At 41.2% G+C, this 22,215-nt stretch overlaps 1 protein-coding gene across 6 annotated transcripts; it reads left to right on the top strand.

The window, feature by feature from the left end:
• The first annotated feature begins 15 nt into the window (after positions 1-15).
• On the top strand, positions 16-13,143 carry SCML1 (Scm polycomb group protein like 1). Of its 6 annotated transcripts, none has more exons than XM_049704763.1 (8): positions 16-159; positions 3,028-3,176; positions 4,184-4,264; positions 4,741-4,818; positions 7,965-8,069; positions 8,458-8,950; positions 10,231-10,382; positions 11,675-13,143. In XM_049704763.1, exons 2-8 carry the CDS (start codon positions 3,147-3,149, stop codon positions 11,825-11,827), a joined length of 1,092 nt encoding a protein of 363 aa, XP_049560720.1. In that variant the 5' UTR covers positions 16-159; positions 3,028-3,146; the 3' UTR covers positions 11,828-13,143. The 6 variants fall into 6 exon arrangements, with proteins under 6 accessions (XP_049560720.1, XP_049560723.1, XP_049560724.1 ...); XM_049704764.1 differs by having other exon boundaries at positions 38-168; XM_049704765.1 differs by lacking the exon at positions 16-159 and adding an exon at positions 1,109-1,430.
• Positions 13,144-22,215: the final 9,072 nt, after the last annotated feature.

The raw sequence follows: 22,215 nt of genomic DNA on the forward strand, positions 1-22,215 counted from the left end.
GGCGCGTCACGGGAGCGCGCCGTACTTCCGGCGCGAGGAACGTTTGAGGCATTGGTAACCATTACAGTGGTTGCCGCCCGGGCGGAGGCACCGTCGTCCGTTGCTACCTGCGTCCGGCGCCCTCCGGAGGCCGATTTGGCGGGCTCTGCGCCAGCAAAGGTCTGTCAGGTGACACTTTTTCTTCCCTTTGAACTTTCTTGTCTTAGATGTGCGCCTGAAGCAGGTGGGGAGGGATTTTACTTCACGGCTGTGGCGCTCCGGAGCGGGGTGGCGGGGGAGGAGGGTTTGCCTGAGGGAAGAGAAAGGGTTTGCCTTTTCGGAAAGACCGAGTCTACTCTGGAGTTTCAGCCGCAGTGCAGTTGGGGTGGCTTGGGATGATTCGGAGTGGTTCCCACCGCCCCTCCCGGGATGCCAGCGCGTAGGCGCTTGAGATGTGGCCCCTTATTGAGTGGTTTGTGCCGACTTTCTAAGAGCTGATCCTTTTTCGTCCTTTCTCTTCCTTGGTGGGTGAGGGGGCGACGAACGACCAAGGCTCTCAGACTTGTCAGAATTTTGAGTTTGGAAAATCTATCAACTAGCGAGTTGGTTCGCTGTAACATTTTTTGAGGCGCAAACGTTGATTCTGAGGCTTTGCTGGTAACCGCGATTGATCTAAGAGAGTGCAGCTTCACGGTTGTAAATACGTACGCGAGGCTAAACGAAGTAAAGACGTGGATGGAGCACGGTAGTTGGTATCTTCGTCTCTTGGGGATCGCTGCCCCCCCTTTACCTGGCTCTCCCTGAAGTCGAACTGCTCTAGAGTTTTAAACTGGCTTAATGTTTACAAATCGTGATTTAACGAGCAACTTTTCTGCACGGTGTTTTATAAAGCACGGCATGGGCTCGGTTCCCTGATGGGTCATGGGGATGCAGTTTGGACGGCATTATCCCCCCCCCCCGCCCCCCCCCCCCCGGTCTGACCGACTCTGTAGCCGCTGAAGTTTGATACGGATGCTTTTGAGAGTTCTGACAGGATTTTTAGAAAGTGATCCGTGTATTGACACGGTCTTGTTTAAAAAAAAAAAATGTGGAGGGGTCTGGCTACTGCAATCTGCCCTGTTTTGCCGAGTAGTGGTTCTTGCCGAGTTTTAGCAGCATTGTAATTAAGCCATTAGGGAACTGTCTGTTAGAGTCTCTAACAATGGTTGGCAAACTTTGTATATAAAAGGCCAGCTAGTAAGTATCTTAGGCTTAGAGCAAAGGGACAAGTGATAAGAGGTGACCTCTGAGCAGTGTGGAGGCACCTGACTGTAAAGACCTTGTAGGCCATGGTGGGAGTTCTGGATTTTCTTTTGTTCTTGGTCGAAAAGGGATTCCAGGTGATTTTAATAATGAAGAAGTAAAGCGCATAGGCTCTGGAGTCGTACTGCACTACTTACTATGAGACCTGGGTAGGTTACTTAAAGTCTCTTTGCCTCAGTTTTCTCTTAAGGAAAATGGGGATGATAATAGAGCCTGCCCTGTAGGGTTGTCAGGAATGCCAAATGAATTAACATACATCACGTGCTTAGAACATTGCCTGACACAGAGTAAGCAGTAAAATCTGTTAGATGCTATTATCTATACTTTGTGGCATAGTTCAAATTTAAAGAAAAATTATATATTTAAATCTCTAAAACAGAGTTGTTAGAAATACAGTCAGAGTATAAGAAATGGTCCCTAGAGTTGGGAAACTTTAACTCACTATTCTCTTTCTGTGTGAGTTCAGGTAGAGGTGGGAGCCTGCTCTGCACTGTTCTTTGTAAGAGCAAGACTTGAGGAGTGACTTTTGAATATCCATGACTTGGGACTAGTTAAATAAATCATGGCCTATTTGCAAGATAGGAAACGAAGAAGTTGAAGTGACTATGGTATATCTAAAGTTATTAATTTAGAAAGACTTCTTTTACTTTTGCCTCTTTTTGAGCTCATACACTGTATTCTTTTCTGGGTCTGGCTTTTACTCAAGGTTGTAGTTTTGAGATTCCTGAGATGCGTCCTCCTCGTTGTGTGTAGCAATAATTGGTTTATTCGCATGGCTGTGTAGTCTTCCTTTGTATGAAAACACCAGTTTAAGTATTCATAACTTGTATTAGTTGTATAATCAGAAAAAATAAACATAGTCTGAAAAAGTAAAATTTGGTTCAAGTTACAGCTCAAATTGGAGGTATTTAATAACTTGAATTTATTCCACATTATTAGACTGCATTTGTCTAACTTGAGAGTTACTTTTCCCTTCATTCTGCCTCTCATTCCTGCCCTGGCTCAGGATGGATAAAGGGAACCTAGCTCTCTCATTAACGCCCCTCCCGGTACTGTGATGCCAGCGTTCAAATCTACTACGAGATATGATATGACAGCATTGCACTCAACGTCCTCCTGGTGGCAGAGATGAATGACTCAGAACCATAACCGAGCCTACATAATTCTAGAAGAGTTTTTGGCTTATTTTTCACATACAGTCCTTTAGGTTTAATATAAAATTTAACTATTTATTTTATAATATAAAATTTAAGCACTGAAATGACCTTAGACGTAATCTCACCCAGTTTTCACCGAGCAGGGGAGGAGGCGATGTCTTTAGTGGTCTTTCCAGGCCGCACCGTGGTGGGCGGCCCAAGCCACAAGAGACTCCTGACTCACATTTGGAGGCCCGCAGTCTCCCTGAGTAAAAAGCTTCGGAGCTCCTTGACCAAAGCAGTTAGGACTCATGCTCTGTTGTTCATTTGTCTCCAGCACTTACTCTGTAGCCTTTAGGTTGTGGAGCATCCGCTTCACAATTTGGAAATGTGTTCGATCTGGATTCTTCTTCCTACGCGTGGGCAATAAAACCCTTCACTTTTTAAAGGTTTATTCTAAATCACTAATGGAAGAATTCTCATTTTGTCGCTCTCTAAACTTCAGCCAGGACTCCAATTCAACTTGAGTTGGTATTCTGAGAACATATCCATGTTAAGTTTATTAAGGCAGTAAGTGGGTGAAGTAACTTTTTTATGCGTTGCTTTTCAGGAATTGAAGATTTACCAGTCCAACGGGACCAAGGAGTTTCGCAAATAACCCTCCAGCAAGTTTAAAAATAATTAGGCCCAACTCGGAGAAAGCGGAGTCGCTCTGGTTGCACAAAAAAGATGTCTAGCTGCTCCAGTGAAGTCGATGTGGTTTGTATTTCAAATTGAAAATCTGTCTTTGTTCTTTTCATTGTGTTCTATTTTTTTCTAAATTGAATTGAATTTTGTACAGTGAAATGCAGAGGTTGTAAATATACAGTTCATGAGTTTTGGACACTGATGTATAAAGCTGCTATGAACATTTGTGTGCAAGTTTTTAAATTTTAACTACCTACCAAGAGTCCTTTTTTTTCTGACTCTTTTCACATAATTATGTGAAAGCACTTTGCAAAGCATACCTATACAAAGCATAGCTATACAAAGGTAACATGGTATATTTTTATAAGTATTAATATATAGCCCAATTCCACATTATTTTGTCTTTTGAAACAGACATACATACTTCTATGTAGGTTTAAAATTATTCCTATGGTTCATAATCCATTCTTAGAATAAAGAGTTATTAAGTGAAATGTAATGGCTGTTTACTGTCTATTTACTTATTTATGCACTGTCTTATTCCCCCCAAAGTGTTTTAGGTGATTTAGAGATTAATTTATCAAGAAACATAGGTGTGGGGAATTCCCTGGTGGTTCAGTGCTTCGGACTCCAACATTCTATCCCTGGTGGAGGAACTAAGATCCCACAAGCCTCCAAGTACAGGGGGAAAAAAAAAAAAAAAAAAAAAAAAAAGATAGGTGCTTAAGTGTTTCCTATTTTGTCCACAGAGTGGTACTGTTGGTCTATTTAAAAATCAAAAGCCATGAACAGGATTCTTTGTAGTTAGAAATACTTGCTTTTACAGCAGTTCTGCTGCCAAATTACTAGAAGAATAGTCTTTCTACCCTGAGGTACACAAGAGGAAAACGATGTCTTAAGTGTGGTTAAGTTAATGAGAAAACAGTTTTGCAAGGACATCTTTTCCTATAGTCATAGTATTTACAAAGGTCCCTTGATATCACAAATTGGCTTTTGGAGCTTCTCGAAAGTGAAATTGAAGTCCTCAGTTTTTAAGTTCTATCATCTTTCCTTTTAATTTATTAATAAATTTTCCTTAGATAAGAACACGAATCTCTACTTATGATGATGATAACACTGTTCTTTATGCATATGAACCAAATACTGCATATTTCAATAATGTAAGTAATGTTAATTGCCATTTGCCAAATATATTAACACTTAACCACTTTAAAGAAAAAATTCTTCATAGACTTCCTGTAAACTCACACTCAAGAAAATATTAGTCTCTCCTGAATTTGTCTGATTCCTTTCATTAGACAATGAGCAATTAACCATTTCACTTCCCTCTTTTCCTTGTAGAAAATTCAGAGCAGTTTTTACTCATTTTTTTCAGTGCAAAATTCTAAACCTCCGTCCTTCTGATATAATAAATTCTTTGCTTAATCCCTTTCTTAATTAGCAGTGATCATCTTCATTCTCATAATAACATGAGTTTTTTTATTTTGTCTCTGCTTTAGATTAATATTTCTGAAACTCTTTGAAAAGCTGGTGAAAAATAAAAGCAAGTTAAATAAATAGTGTTTTTTCCCCACTTACTGTTCAGTTTGACTTTCATAGAAGTGAAGTATTAACTACTCAATTTTTAAAATATCAGCAGGGAAGTGTCGTGTCTAACACATCCTGCAACGAAGAGCAACAAAAAACAATTCTGAATGTCCTTACTCACTGCCAGGTACAAAAAGTTCTATCTCTCAAATGTAGTTTTCTAAAATATTAAGCTTAAATTCTCTTTATATCATATAAAGAGGTGGACAATTGAAATTTTGCTGTATCAAATTGCTTATGATTATCGCTCTCATTGTGATGATTTTTTTAAACAATTTCTAGTTAGAATAGCATCTTCAGGTGAAAGTTTTGAAATAGCAATATGGAGGTTTCATAGCCTTTTGTAAAAGCCCTTAACTGATGAAATGTATAATAGTTATGTCTCCTTCATCTAAATTGCTCAATACTGAATTAATTTCCCCTACAAAATCTTTAAAGGAAATTGGCTGATTTGGATAAAACTTAGTATGTGCCTAAATGCATGTCAAGATATCTCAATTGAAACAAAATGGCAGCCCACCATTTTTTAAAGAGTTTATCTTCCATAGTTTTGAGGGGATTTTGTAAAAATTGACGTGTTGGTGGAGATTGATAGAAGTATGTAATTATCAAGGATTTTGTGAGCGGCATACCCTAGAAGCAATGAACATTTATAAACAAATACATGTTTCTTAACATATAAAAAAGTTTCTTGAATATAATGAACATACTTTGAAAAGTAAAAAATGTTTATGGGAGTCTTTATCATTATAGAGAACAGCAGTGGAATACTTAAAGGGAACGTGTCTTGTCTTCCGGGGAAGGATGTACAGAGAGTGGGAATGCAGGGACGACGTAGGGAGTTCTGATTTTTGAGCAGTGCTCTCCCCTGCTTGCTTTACATCAGCATCCACGATGAACTGGGTTGACACTGCTCTGCCAGGGCCTTCTGAGCGATTGTGCAAGATGTGTTGGGATAGAGTATCTCCGCTAAGACGTGCCCAGGTTCCAAAGTCACACCTAAGGGATGCGCTCCATTTCTCCTAATGTGCTAGCTCCCTCCTTTCTTCGGCGCCTTCCCTTACCAGTCTAGACCACACGGTGCAGCACTTCCATCTGTTCTTTTTTAATCCTCGCCCAGCACCCCCTTTAGTAAAACCCCAGCCCTGTCCAGGCTGGGAAGCAGAGGGGAGGACCTCCACTGGGGACTGGTGATCCTCAGACAACCCCGATCCTGTTCTCTTATTTCGTGGAGAAAATGGAGGGTGTGGAGCAGAAATCCCCTCCAAGTCCTGATTCCTCTCCCCACAGCCCTCACACTTGCCTGGATCCATCTCTGACGACCTCCTTCCTGACCACTGGAGTGGGAAAAGTGTTTCCTCTGTAAGGCTAACACCTCTGCTGGTTTCTGCATCTGACCCTCTTTCCCTGTGCTCAGACACCTCCCTTCATCCCTCCGTCTCTTGTGTCTTCAGCCTCTGTCTCCATCACTCTCAGCGTAGTCATTCTCCCACAGGTTTAAAAAAACCACTTCTTTTTGCCTCCCATCCCTCTATAGCTGTCATCCTCTCTCTCTCCTTCCCATCATAACCCAGCTCTTCGATCGTCATTTATGTTCACTTTCTAAACATTTGACTTCCTGTTTTCTGTTTGGGTGTTTTTAATTTCTGTTTTAATATTTTTTATTGAAGTATAGCTGATTTGTAATATTGTGTTAGTTCCGGGTGTAGAGCATAGTAATTCGGGGTTTTTGCTGATTATATTCCATTATAGGTTATTATAAGATTTGGGGTATAATTCCCTGTGCTCTACCGTAAATCCTTGTTTATCTGTTTTATGTATAGTAGTTTATATCAGTTAATCCCATACTCCTAATTTGTTGGGTATTTTAGAATATACTGTTCCTTCTGCCCTGTATGCTCCTCTGTACATCTCTACCTAGTGAACACCTTCTCATCTTTTCATTCTCAACGCAGATACCTCCTTCTTCGAAAATCCTGCCACGACTGTCAGGCTGGATTAGGTCTTGCTCTTCTGTGCACGCTTAGCCTCTTGTTCTTATCTGTATCGTGGCAATAATAATACTAATAGATGATTGAGCACTATCAGACCAGTCATCATGTACTATTATTATTATGTTGGTATTAATACTGTAGCACGTTGTTTTGTCCTCAACAGAACTGAGAGAGGATTTCATCCCGATTCTATTTATAAGGAAATTGAACAACAGAGAAGTTAAGTAACTTGAACCCAACTGTGTTCCCCTAGAGCCTGTGCTAGTTATTCAGGGCTGAGAGCCAGTGGGTCTCATGCTTCATCGTGCATCAGAATCACCTAGAGGGCTTGTGAAAACACAGATCACTGCCCTCGATCTCAGAGTTCCCAATTCAGTAGATCTGAGGTGGGAGATTTTTCATTTCCAACAAGCTCGTGGATGGTGTTGATGCTGCTGGTCCACGGAGCACACTGAAATCCACTGCTCCAGGCGGCCGATCACTTTCTCTGTTGACCATGTCTCTTTACTTGCCTCTCTCCAGCTAAAATGGGAGTTCCTTAGGGTAGGAGCTGTTTTTCTCTTCCTTTTTCTTTTTTTTTCTTTTTAATGTCCACATTCCCAGCATCTAGCGAAGTAGTTCTCACAGGTGGTAGGCCTTCAATAAATGTTTCTTTGAATGAATGATGTAATTAGTGGTTCTGGCCTTTTAAGTGTATTTTTGCCCGAATGAAATTTCTGTGTATTTCAAGAATTCTCCGGTTTTATCAGTCACATACTTGATTGGCACACAGGGGTCGCGTACTCAAAGGTTTTGTAAAGTTAATTGTTCATTGCATGACTTTAAAGTACTCTGAACCAAAGGTCACATCTGTTGTATTTGGCTCACTGTTCTTTCCAGAGTGGACCCCTCACTGCCTATTAGGTTATACCATCATTATATGGAAAGAGGCTCTTTGGCCTTTTAGCAGATTTGAAAATTTCTTTCCTAAGGTAGCACCTTCCTTGATGTAAAATGACTCCATCATAAATGTGATGGCTTATAGGAATTGTGGTACATTTACTTCCCAGTATTCAAGCTTCGTAAAATGCCTGTGTGACATGCAGTAGTTGAGTGGGAGGTTGGCGCGCCTTATCTCAGCCAGCTCGGCTCTGGGTCCCCAACAGCCAGGCATCAAGTGGGAAACAAGAGATTTCTGACGGCTTGAAAACTTCCAGACTTTGACTTTGGCTTAATGGTATTTTCTTATATGTTCCTTTCCTTTTGAAGTAGAAACTACTAATAGTCTGTATTATAATAGGTCATCTATGATGCTATTCAAAAACTGGATAAGAAGCTTGATGTCGTGCACGCAAAGGTTAGAAAAATCAAGCATTTTCGTGTGAAGTCATGGTTGCACAGTCGTGTAAGTGTTATAAAAATATTTTCAAAACTATAATAAACCTCTGGTTTCTAAAGATGCCAGTCAGAAGTGAGAGAGAACTAATAACTGTGAGATAAGCAAGGCTGATCTATACTTGCTGTAGCAGCAGATGGGAGACTAAACCTCTGCCGGAAAAATGCTGAAGTTTAGGTTTGAGAAATGTACGACAATGGGTATTTTTATGTTTGTAACCGTAATACATAAAGTGCAATTAAAATGTAGGGTTGAAGAGGAAATCATGTAATCAAAATAGAGCATTTATCTTTAATAATATAAAGCAATCTTCCATGCAAAGTAATTATGGATGTATTTACTATTTTTTTCTTTCACTCACTCACAGTTGGTTTATGCTGGGTTTGTGTCATTTCAGAAGCCACTCGGATATGCATTTAAAGATTATAATTACCTGCTTTCTAAAAAGATCAGATACCAGAAAATGAGGAAGAAGCGGTGTCTCTGTCCATCGCCTTACCCTAAAAGTTATAGCCCCACTATTCCAGTACAAAGGCCGGAAAAGGATTCCCAGAGCAACCCTCTAGAAGCACCTTTTGGGTCCCCGGTGCCTCTGGATCTGGAGCGATCCCTTAGCCTGAGCCCGACGGTCCCCTCCACCTACCGCAGGCGTTCCTACGAGGAGTACTACTTGCCCCAGGACCCCACGCAGGGCTCCTCCAGTCCAGAGGCCCACAACGCCCGCAGTCTTTTCTTAGACACCCAGTCCACTGCGGTCGAGCCTGCAACCGTGCTGACCCACAGTGAACACAGTCCAGCACATAGCCCTGACATGATGACCTACCCAGCTTTACTGGAAAACAGTAGATTCAGCCGTGCTGGCTCACCTCTCTATGTCCCGACCAGCTTCGGTGAGTGTGAACTGACACATGTTACAAGTAGCATTATTTACCCTATATTCCTCAACACCCTTGATGCAAGCTTGTGGAAGCTGTTTGTTTCCCATCTTGAGGGCTAGCTTGGGGCAGCACTCTGAACGATGACTAAGACTTCTTGAGTGTCTGTGATGTGCCTGCACTGTGCCAGTCAACGGACAGGCCTCTTCTCCACTAATACTCATAATGATCCCATTGTGAGTTTTTTATCTTCTGTTTTTCTTTACCCTTTCCCTGTGTAAATAATTAAAATGCTCCTAAAATGGCCAGAGCCCAGATGACAGGAGAGAAAAGGTACACTTTAGGCTAATTCACAGGAACTAAGGTCAAATTTGTGTTGACGGTCCGGCGAATTACAAAAGCCGCTTCCGTTACCACACGCTAACTCTAGGGAGTCGAGCACTCTGGCTGAGTAAATGAGTACCTGTCTGGACACAAAGAAGTTTCAGTACAATGTAGTGAACGGCACACCTAAAACGTTTTGAGGTATGAGCACCTAAATTGTTTCATGCCTCACGTTATTTCTTTTTTAAACATAAACCTTCAACCAAAATATCTATTACCATGCAGTGAAACTTGAAAGAGGTATTCAGTGTAATGTTAAAGTTACTTCTGACCTAGCTGAGCAGAAGTCTTGTTGTTTTCAAAATTCAGATACACCTTTAAGCCTTGAGAGATGTTAATTTTAAAGCCATGGAAGAGATTCAGTAAAGAACTGATTTGGTTCTCAAAGATAATGGGGGTTATTGAAATTCACTGATTAAAGTGAATAATTTAAGCAATTATAAAACTAAATTCTGGGGATTTCCATTGCAATTAGCTAGTAAAATAAACCTCATCTGGAGAGACCAAGAGGACAGAGATTAAGCATTTCAAAGAATTTCTCTCAAAGTAAGAGAGCAATAGGTTATCTTAGATTAGCCTAATTTAACCCAAGTAACAGATCTTTTGCTGTATTTTGCCCGTGGCCCAAGAGGCCTCAGATTGCTCAGTCTGTTTTATGATCTTTGAAGCTTTAAGGTGTCTTCCGAAGCTGCTTTTGTTGTTTGGGGGAGGTCAGGTGGGACATTCTTGAGTAGCCATCCTCAGGTCATCTTTGTCTAGGCTTTCCCTGGATTTTACCTTGGAGTCTTGGGTCCATGCCGGGGTACTTCACACAAGGTTCCAGGAATGAGACACTTCTTCCCTACCTAACATCTCTTCTTTCAGGATAATGATCAGGTCAAGTATGATTTGTCTTTTTTCCCCCATTGAAGGTCCAAGTTCACCAGTTGGAAGTGCCCCGGGTGTCCTCAAACAGAGCCTCCCTGATGACCCTTCAACCTGGTCTGTGGATGAAGTGATCCTGTTTCTGAAATACGTAGATCCTCAGTTATCAAGTGCCCTCGTCGACCTCTTCATGCAACATGTAGTGTATCTTTTGATCCGGTTTTCCTGCCGTAATGACTTTGAATGACCTCTGTGCAGGCCCTTCAGTTGGATACTGATTAGTGTGGATGGTGGGGGAACCCTATCAACTGATTATTCCATATGCGAGAAAGTTTACTTTGCCCAAAGTTAGAGCCTTAAAGGGTGGAGGCTGGATCTGTGCTTTAAATGGGTACCCGGGTACCTAAAATACTACAAGTCTTCAAGTTCTCAAGAGAAGATGATTCAGCATGGCCACACTCTCCTTTCTAACAACAGCTACAAGGATCCTCCTCCCCACCTGCTCCCTGCTCGGCCCCAGGACCGTGAGTAGGAGGGGTGACCACAGCTGTGACAGGGTGTCCTCCTTGTTACGATGCCCGATGAATCCAGCAACTGATTCCATTTGGCTCAGTTCTGTTGACCTTATATGGTTATTGATGATTTGGAATGCTGATACCCTTATGCCATTTACAAAGTAACATCATGGGCTAAATTTTAAATTCTAATTTCTTTAATTTCTAGTTTTACTTAGTAGAAAATGTATAGATGGTACCTGACAAAGGCAGTACTGTGAGGGATTTCAGGTCCCTTCAGCCAGTGACATATGATTCAGTACAGTTTTATTTTTAAACCAGAACTTGTGAAAACCAAATAATATGCTTCAGCAGCATCATTTGGTCAATTAATTCTTTTTTACATTTGGAGGATACCTTGTGACTATCAAGTAATGTTTTTTATAGGGTTTCCTAATGAATAAAATTAGTGCCCACATATCTGATGTACCCTTTTCAATATGGTAAGAAAATCAGTAATTAGTTTTTAGCATCTAATTAGCTTCCGACAACTGATTAGCTTTCAGTGTTAAGACAGCACTGTATAGCACACTTATAGCTGACATACTCATGTTCCCAGCCCTTCTAAGAAAGTTAATGACCATCTGAAATTCATTTTTACCATTCATAGTTTTTACTTTTTGTCACAGCTATGCAGTATTTTGTTCAACACACGATATTTAAAATTAGGTAGTTTGATGCTTAGGACGTTTTTAAGATATTAGGTTAAATTTCCTTTTTCTTAAAATTTGAAGCAAATTTACAGATGATTAAGTGATGCTTCACTGTACAAATTAGATTTTTAATAGTTTCCATCAAGCAGTTGCATATTCAGAGAATATACATCTGGACTGAGCTGCCCTCTAATTGGTGTTACATGTTCTTACATAGAAAGGAAGAACCATTCTGATAAAGTATGAAAGCTTTATTAATTATTTTAATTTCCTTCTCTCTGTAGGACATTGATGGGAAAGCTCTGCTACTGCTCAAGAATGACATGATGATGAAGTACATGGGGCTTAAGCTGGGGACAGCTCTGAAGCTGCACCACTACATTGAAATGCTTAAAGACAGAAAGATACCTCAACAATTTAAAAAGTGTGTAGATTAGATTGGACTTAATTCTAGGGAGACCAATGCCACCTTTTCTCTCTGCCCTTAGTTTTTGTTGTGTAGAAGGTTCCTCTAAAATACAGTGTATCCAAAATCACAGAACCCTGGGACAGTCCAGGCTACTCCTTTAGAAGCCATTTAACATGTTAGCACTAGCAGAGTCAAACTGGTGCTTTGTTCTTTGTATCTTTTCATTATTTTCCTTGCATAGTTTACAGATAGTTAGTTACACTTCATGCAGGAAACAGAGAAACACCTTTGATTTTGGTTAATGTTTATATGTAAAACCAAAACAGCCAAATCCCAAAGGGGAAAGTAGTCAGGGAGGGATTGACGGGTTCTGTAATGAAAAAAATTATAAGGTAGATAGTCATTTTATGCAAGAGATACTACACTACAAGGGTGGGTTGGATGGAGTCTGACTATATTCTTTTCAATTAATATGTTTTATTTTTAAACTTCCTTATTTTGTCTAAGCTTCAACATTTAACTAGGCATTCATTGTTCACAGCTCTCCACGAAGATGCCTATGTCCAAGTTTTTTAAACATGTGTTTTATTATCTGTTTATTCCTCATATGGGTACTGTTTCATATTTATATTTTGTTCTGTATCTGAAGTATACACACGAGTAAATCTTTTCTTTTTTAATTTAAAATGGCACTTTACACTTCCACAGAGGTGAAGATCAACTCTACATATAGTGAGTTTTTTTATTCTGTAAAACATATGCACATCGTTTGACATCACTGGTACCTCTCAGCTCACACTTCAGGGTTTCCATACAGGGAAGTTCTGTCTTGTGCAATGTTTCTAGTTAATTTCCTTTCTGAGCCATTTATCCTACTAAACTTTGGAAGGTGCATCAGTTCTGATTTGTCATTTTAATTTTAAAAATCAGAACTTTCACACGGAACATGTTCATTGTTGTTTTATTTATTACATCATTATATTGTATAATATTTAGTGTAATGTTATAAGCTATGAGAAATGGTGCTAATTGTATTAGCCATTTGTTATAAATGCCAGTAAGATGTTCACCAGGGGTAAGATTGTACGTTTTCTTTTTAGAAAACCAAGTGTACTTTATAAGCAAATGCAACTATTTACTGGGCGTATATGATTTAAAGGGCTTTTTCGTCCGTGTTATTTCTTTTGTCTTATAAGACAAGATTCTAATTTAAACTTGTCCTTTCAAACTGTCAGTGTGAAGATGCTGTGCCACTTGAACAGTCCTCAGGTGTTTGTATAAATACCATGTTTTACAGTTTTTAGATTTTAAAATATAATAAAGTTTAATAACCGCAACCATTAATGTCAGAGCCTCAGATTTGATTTTACTTGCTTGAAGACTTAGAGCAAGCAGTGATACATGTCGTGAGTAGTTATACTCTGTGACAACTTCACTAGAGAATTCTCTCTCCATCCTGAATATCAAGGCAAAAGTATGGCTAACACAATAACTTTCATTAATGCAGACAATTAGCAGAACTAGAATTTAACATCCACTGAAACAAATTTTCCTCTCTAAAATTACCCTCATCTCCATGAAACACAGCCAGATCAAGACTAAATTTGTTTACAGAATTAAGTCTGGTCAACTGACCACATAGGGTCCTCCTAACTGGCTGTGGTGGAATTCAGAAGTAGTCTCAGAATGAATTCCCAAAAGGCCTCTCAAAGCCAGGAAAGCCATGCCAAAGGCCTGCCATTAGCCTGCACCTCAGTGGATTTCTGTCTTCTAGAGAATCCCTAAAACATCGTGATTCCTGCACATGCCAGGAGACAGTCTTTCCCATTCACCTGATAAGGCTGCTCAGAACCCAAGAGTCTCCAGTGTCTGGAGAGACCAGGCAGAGAGAAGAGAAAAATGTTTCCATTCTACCCAAAACTAACTTGAGGGGAAGGACTTCCCTATATCTGGAAAACACAGATCAAAACCAGTAATATTCCAGACAAAAACCATAAAAATTATAACCATATTCACCAGTTCACTCAGTAACCGATCCATTAACTTTTTATGAAGCCTCAAGTTTTCCATTAGGATTTTTTAATATCTCTCCCAGTTCAGTATAGTATGATCTGAAATTGATCAGAGACCTGTACTTGTCAAAAGGGCCTTCCTGTGGATCATCTTGAAGATGAAACTCCTTTGCAAAAGCATCAGAGTACAACAGTAACTTCCTATAAATGACAGAAGACTTTAAAAGGCACGGTTAAACATCTGACTACAATGTAATCCATAAAGAAACTTGGTTACAATAACTAGAATTATGACCAATGATAATCTCAACCCTTGAAAACCTTAATCACCAGCAAAAACCAAGAAGCAAGTAACCGTGAACTGTTTGTCATACCAGCATTTCCTGATTGGAAAACTTATGCTCTAGTCTTCCTCTCCTAAGAAAGCAAAGGGAGGTAAATTTAGATCTGCCCAGCAATTAATGTTCCAGTATTTTATCCTGTTTGAAATGACGCAGGTAGTCAGTGAATTCTCTTAACTTGGTTTAGTTTCAAGTTACCAAAATCTGGAAAGACTATTTTAGATAGACCTTCCCAAAATGTAATTATTCCTATAGAGTTTACCTAAAAGCTCTTATTTATGTTTACCTAAAGTTCCATCATATCAAGTTATTTTCCTTGCTGACGTATTTGCAACAGATACAGTAAGGTGTTATTTGATCTCTAGTAAACCGAGGTACAACAGAAGTGTTATACTTAATATTGATGATTCTAAAGACATGTCTATGTTAATCAAACCAAAAAGCTTAAGCTAGCTTCAATACCAGATACCAATTCAGTACTGAATATTTCCCAGGCCACGTGAACCTGAAATTCATTCAAGCCAGTCTTTTTTATATTTCTGAGAATTTACATAAGCGTTTAATTTCTTTTAAGCCAATTAAACAGCTCATCCACAAACCAATCTTGGCAATGCCATTTGGAAGCAGACACTTCATATTTATAAGGTACGCAGAGACATACATTTACATATATAGACAAAGAGATCTCACAGTTTTCCTGCTACAACTTTAAAAGGCCTCTTTTTGAATGAAATAATGCCATCTGCAGCAACATGGGTGGACCCATGTTGAGATCATCATACTAGGTGAAGTAAGACGCAGAAAGACATATCGTATGATATCACTCAGTGTGGAATCCCAAAAAAAGGTTCAAATGAACAAACAGACTCACAGACATAGAAAACAAACTTATGGGTCCCGAAGGGGAAAGGCGGGGAGGAGGGATAAATTAGGAGTTTGGGATTAGCAGACACAAGCTACTCTACATAAAACAGATAAACAACAAGGTCCTACTGTATAGCACAGGGAACTATATTCAGCGTCTTACAATAAACTAATGGGAAAGACTCTGAAAAGGAATAGGTCAATGTATACCTGAATCACTTCGCTGTAAACCTGAAACTAACACAGCATTGTAAATCAACTCTACTTCAATTTTTTTAAAAAAAAAGATAAAAGGTGATTAAAGTTCCAGAGAGCCCAGGTAGATCATTTACATCGCAAAGGCACAGGAAGAGAAATACCAATTCCTTCTAGAAAGCTAACTTCCTCTAAGGGCATATGCAAAAACCAGTTTTAGAATGTCAAAAGAGTCCCACCGTGGATATTTTCAGGGATTTTTTTTTTCAGTTTCTAAAAAGCCAATTTAGTTTAAACAACAGTAAGAGGCAGTAGTAACACGTATCAGTCACTCACGTTCACATGCCTCACTTTCAGAGGAGAAACAACCGGCGTTCAAGTTAACCTTCACCTCAGCTGTTAGCCCAGCCTCCGTGGCCTTTCTCGGTATAAAACGCACCTGCCAGCCCACAGCTGCGGCCACTTCGTTTTCCCACCGTAATGGCGCCAATATCTCCGCCATGGCCTTGGGGTGACTATGAGTCCTCGGTACTGTCTTGGCAGCCCCATTCATCAAGGCCAGCCACCCTAGGGCCCCACATACTAGCGGACGGCCACCCCGGGATTTCCTCTGCAACTTTCAGGATCACCCCTGGAACTTTCAGGCCCCTCATGCTAGGTGACGCCCCTGCAACTTTCCGTTGCGCGTCCTTATTTCCTGACGTCTCGGCGCTCACAGGAGCTTCCTCGGTCTCCCCGCTGGCTCTACCAACTGGGATGCACCCCGCAGGCCTACAAGGCCTGTACTTGCCCAGCTACAAGACCAAAGAAAGGGCCCAGAGTCGGCGACGGAGACATCATGGTTTAATGGGCGGGGGAGCTTACCTGTCTGAAGCAAGGCCCTGGAGCAACACCCCACTGTGTGCGGCGGCCGGCGGGCAGGACATGGCGGCAGGCTTCGCTCCCCAGGAGAGGGGGAGGTTCCCAGTTATAGTGGAAATTGACATCAGGTTGGCTCATCAGTTACCAGGGAAACCAGCCGAGGGGCACGCCCCTCACCTCCCCTTTGATGAGCTATCAGGTGGAGATGTTTGCTAAAGATTAGATGAAGCAGGCACTGGCCCAGCAGGGAGATGTACAGAGAGCAAGAGAACAGCCATCTTGGGTGGCCTGACCATACAGACTCCCTCTGTAAGCATGAAAAAGCCATGCCCTTCTGTAATAATATTAGAAATTAAAAATTAAACATCATGACTAGGAGCAGTGATGATGGGAGGAAAAGTGCTGCTTTTTCAAGCTGCATAAGGAACTGTAGTCACAGTTGGCTGAATAAATGAGGTGTGTTTAAGTTTCTGGGGCTGTTTCTACAGCGTGGTGCTGGGACTTGCTTATATTTATGAGTCCTCCGAGGTTGAGGACTCCCGATGTTTCCCCTGTTTTACCTTGGTGAAGTTGAACCCTGAAAGCAGCTCTCCACAGTGAGCACATCCTCAGACGAGCTTGCCCACTCTCACTGCTATACTAGAGGCAACTCTGGTGTTACAGGGCCACGTTCTCTGGCTTTAGGGGTGCTATCAGCACTGAGGGGAGAGGTTTAAGATATAAGGGGAAAAGGAAATAAATCCCTTTGTCTGAAAAGGTTCAATTCCATCCAAGCTGCTGGACAAAACAGGGGAAACATCACATTGCGAGGGAGCGGAAGCAAACTGTCCGCCCTGCATTCCAAAGGTGGGCCCTGGTCTGCATGTCCTCCCTACCCTAGAGCCCTCCCCATTCCCTGGATCAGCCTCGGAGCACTTATAAATATAAGCAAGTCTCTCTCACATACACCGGAAAAAGCCCCCCGGGGTTCGTTTTTGCCAGTATACCCTGATCCCCATGAGGTACATCAGTTCCAAAACCCCCAGCAAACCATAGGGAAGGAGGCAGAGAAGACTGATGCCGTCCATGGAGGCGAGCCTGTGGGTCGCAGGCACAGCACTGTAGGTGGAAGCTGAGGCGAGAAGAGCCCTGCTAGGAGCACATGCTGGGAATGGTTGTGTGGTTTTTTTAATGTATTTTTAGAAGTTGAGTTAGGAGAAAGTACACCCAGAAAGGCCCTAAACGACGGGCAGCTCGGCATATAAGAGTAAACAAAATAGGTGAAACCCCTTACCTTAGACTGCTTCCTATCTATCTGGGAAGACAGCGTTAGAAAACACAAATATTTGGGTAATTGATGAGTGTATAAAATGCGGCAAAGGTGAAGTAGCCATGAGAAGCATGACATCTCTAGAGGATTCTATTGTGTGTTTGTATACAGATGTGCTTACATATTGGGAAGACATTTGGGAAGATAGATACAAACATGTTTACAGAGGGCATCTATGGGTAGGTAGGATTCTGAATATGTTTCATTTCATTTTCCTTACCTTTCTGATTTGTCTGCAGTGTATTGCTTTTATAATACTTGTTTAATTACAAAAACACAGGCCATATCATGTTTACATCACTGTGGAAGATAAAAGGAAATACCACATTGCCATTTAGCGGGAGGCAGAAAGAGCAAAACCTAAGAAAAAAGCATAATGTGTCAGAAGACCAACTTAATTTAATATCATGTATAAATAGATTAAACGCCCATATTAAAAAAGATTCAAGGGTGGATCTTAACAACTATATGCTTTTACCTACCTTGTCATTTGCTTTAAACATTAAAAAATAAAGCACTGGACAGAAATTCATCTGCAAATAAACAAAAAATAGGCCACAATGATACTATTGATCCCGGCAAGGTAGAATTACAGGCAAAAAGCAGTCAATGCATCAGGAGTCCTTATGTTGGTGAGAGGTTCAAGTACAGGGACGACAGATCATGAACTTGTGTTTAACCAATTACACAGACTCAAAACCAGATAGTCCGTGTGCATAATTTAATAAAATTGCAGTAGAAAAAAAAAGACTTTATTGTATCTTTTAGTCTTTGACATAAGGAAGCAAAATTAAAGGGCAGATACTGGTATAATTAAAAAGGCATTACTGATAGACATTAGATTCCAAAGGAGAATTCACTGTTAAGAATCCTTGGAGGGCTTCCCTGGTGGCGCAGTGGTTGAGAATCTGCCTGCCAATGCAGGGGACACGGGTTCGAGCCCCGGTCCGGGAAGATCCCACATGCCGCGGAGCAACTAGGCCCGTGAGCCACAACTACTGAGGCTGCGCGTCTGCAGCCCGTGCTCCGCAACAAAAGAGGCCGCGATAGTGAGAGGCCCGCACACCGCGATGAAGAGCGGCCCCCGCTCGCCGCAACTAGAGAAAGCCCTCGCACTGAAACGAAGACCCAACACAGTCAAAAAATATATATATAAATAAATAAATAAATAAGTGTTACCATTAAAAAAAAAAGAATCCTTGGAGCTTTCACAAAATTGAATACATACTAAGCTACATAGAACACTCTGAATCACAGGAAACAAAGTTAGTACAGGCTACAGTCTGGGACATAAAATTCAGAAGTTAATGAGATACTTCTGAAATGCTAACAAGAAAAACAATAAGCACCCCTACCTTTGTAGCCACAGCTTCTTTCCTGAACTTTCTCCTTGAGTTCTAGGCCTGGGTATGTCACTGTCTACTGATGTCTCCACCTGCAAGCCCACAGCATCTCCTCCTCATCACACCTGAATCTTTCCCCACCTTCCTTTGCTGATGTGCCCCTCTCCAGTCCCTGCCTTAACAGCGCCTCACCCACTGATGCATCCGGGCACCTGACAGAGTGCCTGCCAGTGTTGGCCTCAACTCCTCATCGTCCACAGCCCACCGCAGCCCTGACGTCACCTGGTCCCAGGCATCCTACCTCTCACAGCTCTCTCTCGTCTGGGCCCCCCAGTCTGTTGTTTCCCGAGTTTGCTGCCAGATGCCACTTCAGAAATGCTAAGTTTCTTTCCTATGAGCACTTCCAGGGCTGATACTTTCATTATTGTATTCCCAGGATTTAGCATACTATCTCCTACATAATAGATACTCAGATGTTGGTAGACGGAAAAAACACAAAAGCAAATTTTCTTCTTAAAACCACGGCCGTTTCCAGTACCTCTCCCAGTTTACAAGAAAATCATTTTTATGGATGCTTGTACTTCATTAATGCAGTGTGGCTCCCCGCCACCACCATGGAGCAGCTCAGATGTGTCTGAACAGTAATGGGAGATGGCCGATCCAGAGGACTCTCAGGGCAAAGGCAGTTAGGCCCAGAGATTTGGGGCTTGTTGTAGGAGAACTGAAAAAATCCCTCATCTTTATGAATATACTGAAAGATTTGTCAGAGACACAAACGAAGTGCTTTCAATAAATCTGTTGGTGTTTTGCATGCGCGCGCGCGCGTGTGTGTGTGTGTGTGTGTTTGTTTAACTAGGATTTGAAGATGTAACTGTGAGCTGTAAACCCTTAAGTTTAACAGAGCTGTCCCATGTCCTACTGACAATTTATATCTTATGTCTGCAAACCAGTTGGCTGGGTGGTTCCATTTTGATTGAGCCAGGCTAATATTTTTCTCTCCTATTTGGGGCCACCTTTTGCATGCTTTGGAGTTGGAATTTAAAAATATAAATATAGAAGGTCAAAGTTGTGCTCGCTGTTGATAGCTCCTGTAAAACACCTGACTCAATGAGCAAATATTAGCTCTATCAGCTACTTTTAAAAAAAGCTTCATTGTAGTACATTTCAAGTACATGTGAAAATAAGGAGAGTGAAGGGACACCACCCAGCTCCAATGATTATCAGCTCATAACCCATCTTGTTTCATCCACACTCCCACTCACATCTCCCATTTCCACGTTGTTTTGAAGCAAATCTGATAGATCATTTAATGTATAAATAGGTCAGTATGTATATCTAAAAGATAAACTTTTAAAAAAGTGACCATACCATTATCATACTTTAAAAATTAATAATTCATTTCTAACACCATGCTGTAATGAGAGGAACCAGGGCTCCTTGGAGAAATGACCGATTCTAGGACTGGGACGGGGAATATACAAGTTGAGCCTGGAGCATCTTGGAAGTGTCGAAGGATGTGCTCCAAGAAAGCACAACAATGAGGAATGTCAAAGGGACACAGGAGCGAACTGAAAGAGCTTCCAGTGGCCAGGAAGTCTGGAACGGTTTGAGCAACAAAATAAAGCAGTATTGGATTATAACCCAAAGTATAACAAATATCCCTGAGTCCATACTGCTGTAAATCAACGATTGAATCAGTAATAGGGGAGAAGAGAGAAATCTGTGCAGAAGAATCCCAAATTATGTAGACACTCACCCTCAAGGAGGTGGAGCATTACTCCCCACTCCTTAAGTGTGTGCTGTGCAGAGAAGTATGTGCTTCCTTCCAAAGAGGGCAGTATGGAAAGGGGGGGAAAGAGGAACTCTCCAGGGCAGAGACCTGACAAACACCCTCATCCAGGTGGTCAAGGTCAACATCAACAGCGAGAAGTCCTGTTCATAGTATGTACCCTTGATATGATAGCATGAGAATGGTCCCTTATCGCTGAGGTTTTCCTCCCCAAAACCCATGACACCAGTTTCATCACGAAGAAAATCATCAGACAAATCCCAATTGGGGAACATTCTGCAACATACCTAACCAGTCCTCCTCCAAACTGTGTAGGTCATCAAAAACAAGGAAAGTCTGAGAATCTGTTGTCACAGTCTAGAGGAGCCCAGGGAGACATGATGAGTAAACATAATACGGGATCCTGGAACAGAGAAAGGCGAAAAGGAAATGTGAATACAGTGTAGGCTTTAGTTAATAATAATGTACAAATATTGATTCATTAGTTGTGGTAAATGTACCACAATATAAAATACTAATAATGGATGAAAATGGGTGTGGGTACTGTCTCCACTACCTTAATAACTTTTCTGTAAATTAAAACTGTTCTAAAATTAAACGTTTATTAAAAAATTTAGCAATTCCCTTCTATCATCCTACATTCATGCAATGTTCTGTTTAAAGTCCCGATCTCTCAAATCTGAAGTGTGAAAATCTTCGCCAAAAGTCCCAGTGAGATTTTGAGGGAGTGACTGCTCTTCCTTGAAAAGGAAAATATGCAAAGTTTCTTCTTGGTGCATGAAATATTTGATATGTGCAACCTGCTCCAGTAGTTATTTTTAGATCTCATCTCTGATGAGTGCCTGGGTCTTGTTTTCACTTGTGTTTCAATGTTTGTGTGTGACTGAATGTCAACTCCCAGAAAGAAGGAGTTACGGCATATGCTTTAAGGGGAAGTTATGTATGTCCATGTAGATTGATTTCTACTTTTTCTTCTTTGCCTTTTCTTCCTTTAAAAATATTTTGTTGTTGCTTGCTTTCCCCACACAGGAGTATATATCTCGTTTCTATGTGGAAAACTGATCTATAATGTACTATCAGCATATGAGTGTCACCATTTAGAAGTGTTCATTAAGTGAGGCTTACTGGTTTCCAATGTTGCATCTGGCTTTATTAATTTTTTTTTTTTTCGGTACGCAGGCCTCTCACTGTTGTGGCCTCTCCCGTTGCGGAGCACAGGCTCCGGACGCGCAGGCTCAGTGGCCACGGCTCACGGGCCTAGCCGCTCCGCGGCATGTGGGATCTTCCCGGACCGGGGCACGAACCCGTATCCCCTGCATCGGCAGGTGGACTCTCAACCACTGCGCCACCAGGGAAGCCCTTTATTAATTTTTGTATCAGTATATTTCAGAAGTTAGCATGGATGCTGGCAAAATCAATAGCAACGTTGCTGTTAGAAAAAGTGCAAGAACGTAAGGAATGACTCTGGTTGGAAAAGAGTGTCCTGATATAATCCTTTCCTGAAATGCTTGAGTTAGTCAGTGACATATGAACCTCCCCCCCATCTGGGCACTATGAACAGGCCCTGGTCAGGGTGGGCAATGGCGGCAATTAGCACCCAGTTCCACTCCAGACATTGCCAATGTTTATAGTACCTGCTAAATGGATATACTCGTGACAATTGTGCGAAGAATTTGAAGCTTTATTATTATGTAATAAGTAA

This window comes from Orcinus orca, chromosome X (genome assembly GCF_937001465.1).
Source record: "Orcinus orca chromosome X, mOrcOrc1.1, whole genome shotgun sequence".
Taxonomy (NCBI): domain Eukaryota; kingdom Metazoa; phylum Chordata; class Mammalia; order Artiodactyla; family Delphinidae; genus Orcinus; species Orcinus orca.